At 36.8% G+C, this 3,127-nt stretch overlaps 1 protein-coding gene across 1 annotated transcript in view; it reads right to left on the reverse strand.

Annotated features, from left to right (window-relative positions):
• LOC107088428 (heparan-alpha-glucosaminide N-acetyltransferase-like) overlaps nt 1–3,127 on the reverse strand; it is a gene marked incomplete at its 5' end in the record, with an annotated part of 60,711 nt that overhangs the window by 18,020 nt on the left and 39,564 nt on the right. The window contains 3 exons of the mRNA XM_015380595.1: nt 1,410–1,496; nt 1,593–1,716; nt 2,786–2,907. Of these exons, the coding sequence (XP_015236081.1) occupies nt 1,410–1,496; nt 1,593–1,716; nt 2,786–2,907 (333 nt within the window). The remainder of the gene's footprint in view (nt 1–1,409; nt 1,497–1,592; nt 1,717–2,785; nt 2,908–3,127) is intronic.

A 3,127-nucleotide genomic window follows, 5' to 3' on the forward strand; every position in this document is an offset into this window, starting at 1 on the left:
TTCCTGTTTGGCTGTGACTCCATCCTGGAGAGAAATATCAGCTGTGCTGCTGCCATCAACACCTTCAAACTGGGCCTGTTTATTTGTTTTTAGTCCTGTTTATCTCAAAGACTATAAACTGAGCTTTTACCGTGACTAACTGGGTGAGCTGTCTGTGGCTGCAGGCTTGGTATTTCTTGCCTTCTTTACAGTTGTTTGTCCTGCCTTAAAACTTGAATACTGGCAGAGTTTTCCTTGGTTTCTTCTTAAAAGGTTGAAACAGGACTAGATGGATTCTTGCTTTTTAGTGAATGCATGCTGTGAGAATTTAGCTTGCAGGTAACTGCAACAGCGACAAAAAAGGATAGTGGAGGATTAATTCTGAAAACACAGAAAAGAATGGTTCAATGAAACCCTTTTTTTTCCCCTTTGATGAATTTAATCAATTGAAATCTGCTTTTAGAGTCTTTTATATAACATGCAAAACTTCCTGCCATAACACGGATTTTTACATCTTTTACTATTGTTCCTTTCCAAATAGCATCAAGTTTGTGCTATCAGCGGCTGCTGGGAAAATACTTGGCAGTGTTGCCGTACACTTCTGTTTCCTCTGCTGTAGGTTTTTAATCAGCTGCATGCATGCAGACAACAGTGTTCTCAGGCTCTAATAAACAGGTGAGGTGGACACATTTTCCTTTTAAAGACTTTCAAGCTATTGTTGTAGTTTATGTTTTATAAAATAAAATGTGACGTTTTGATGCCTGAATTTATATACATGCATATAAAATAATTATTTTGTGTTTATTTTTACCTTAAAGTGGTTTTTAAAAGTTGGGATGATCACTTTGATTGCACTGACTGTGTTGTAACTGGGATTCCCCAGCTATTTTAGTTGTTTGAGTATCGCATATGGCTTGTCGCATTGGTTTATGGTTTGTTGAAACTACCAGTTTTAGTCCGTGAGGCAGATACCCTGTCTTCTTTTAAGACTAGGCTTAAAACTTTCCTTTTTGATAAAGCTTATAGTTAGAGTGGCTCAGGTTATCCTGAGCTATCTCTATGGTTATGCTGCTATAGGCTTAGACTGCTGGAGGACATAGGGACCTCTTTTTCATGATTCTACTTCATTCTTTCTCTATTCTCCCATTCTTCAGAGTCTGTTGGTTCAATCTCTAACGTTCTACTCTCTCTGCTTTCTCTCAAAGTAGCTTCATCTGGTCTATTCCTGTTTGGCTGTGACTCCATTCTGGAGAGAAATATCAGATGTGCCGCTAAATAATATGGTTTGTTGCATATTTGCAATAACAGGAATCAATTGCTTAATACATAATAGGCAACTACAGTAAAATATTTCTTGGAATCCTAAAATAATTTATTCATTTGAATATGACAGACTATAACCCCGTGGAGAAAGAGATGTTCCAGTATACCTGCATTCCTAGAAATCCCATCCCAATGGAGTTGATTGTTCCCAGAATCCCTTCTGGGTCAAAGGGCTGCACAGTGAGATACATCTCCTGCGATATACGAGCAAAAAGCAAGAACAACAAGCACATTTTGTCTTTTTGTTTGTTTGTGAATAATATGTTAAATAGTAAGAGAAATATACCTACTTTGCAAGTGGGGTATCTGAACATGTTATCACCAAACATCCACCTGTCGATGAATCCTGCTGCACCCCCAGTGCAGTTTGGGTAAAGACCACCATCGCCGATTCCACCAGCTCCTAAATACCCTCTGAAGAGCAAACAGTGAAACTGTTATGATGATAATATAATTATAATTACAGTCTAAAACTACAACTATAATATAATTTAAAGTAAAAGATTACATTAATAACACCAACAATCAGTGGGATAAAAAAGGCTGATTGGATCTGACTGAGCAATAAATGATTTTTTATTTTCTTTAAAGGCATCAAAAACAAAAGATTGTAATTTTTTATCTATTCATGCAAAAAAAATCTAATAAGGTTTGGAAGAACTTTTTGGTTTAGCTTAGCAATTCTGTTAAGAAAAAAATGTTTTAAATGCAATAATGGAAGTAATTTGTTGTTTCCTCATTTTACACAAAATAAAAAATTAAAGTATGGAACTTGACACATTTTTTTAATCTTATCTGAAGGTCAATAGATGTTAAACGTATGTCTTGCATTAAAGTACAGTTTCCTGCAATCAGTCTGTTTGTAATAAAACTATGCAAAATAAAGAAAAAAAAATGGAATGACTGTTTAGGAGAGAAAATCAAAAATGTGTGTTAGCCACTAAACGTCTGATTGGTTCAGCTCTATATACAAGTTTGATTAAAATACACAAAATTATGTCAAGTAATGTAAACAAGCTGGCTTTTAAACAAGGTATTCCAGCACAGCATTGATTTTTACTCATCACAGCTTCCTATTCCTGTTTAAAAAAAAGAAAAAAGCATCAAATATTTAAAACAAATGGTTACAATGTGACCTCTCATCATTTCTAAAGTTTTCTCCATGCAAGGTCGCAAAGATGGAGACATAAATGCACGAGAAGCAGAAGTCCCAGAGCGAGGAAGATGGATCCTCCTGCCTCCTCTTCTTCTATTGCAAACAACAGACTGAGATTGGCTAATTACACCCTCTGAAGCGTCCACCACAGGCCTATAAATCACTGTGGGTCAGAACACCTGCGACGCTAGGTGCACTCTAACACCTTCTGCAAAAGAGATCCAAATGGAGGTCATCTGCTGATGGAGGGATGTAGAAATCTATTCTTCTAACATGCATAACGACTGTAGAATGATAAGAAAGCAGGGGAGCCTCGTTTGAACTTACCTGGGGCAGCTGGGTACCGGCAGGAGGAAAGTGATGCAGAGCCATAAAGTCTCCAGCAGGATGACAATCACCCACTGAGGCCAGTAAAGGAAAATATCCTGCATAGCGTTTCTCCAGTGATGCTGCAGCCAGAAATGTTATATAGAGGGTTTTATTTACATTACAGCATTACAATAAGATAGATATCCTATTTCATGAATTTTCAAATTCTATTCTTATGCAAGTATCCATTCCTTAAAGGAATAGTACACTCAAAACATGATTAGCCTTCATTTTCTACTCACCCCCATGCTGAACAACACTCTGGAGTACTTTTTTGATATCTCAAATGCATCTGGAGAT

This window comes from Cyprinodon variegatus, unplaced genomic scaffold (genome assembly GCF_000732505.1).
Source record: "Cyprinodon variegatus isolate N-32 unplaced genomic scaffold, C_variegatus-1.0 Scaffold11, whole genome shotgun sequence".
NCBI classification, from domain to species: Eukaryota; Metazoa; Chordata; class Actinopteri; order Cyprinodontiformes; family Cyprinodontidae; genus Cyprinodon; species Cyprinodon variegatus.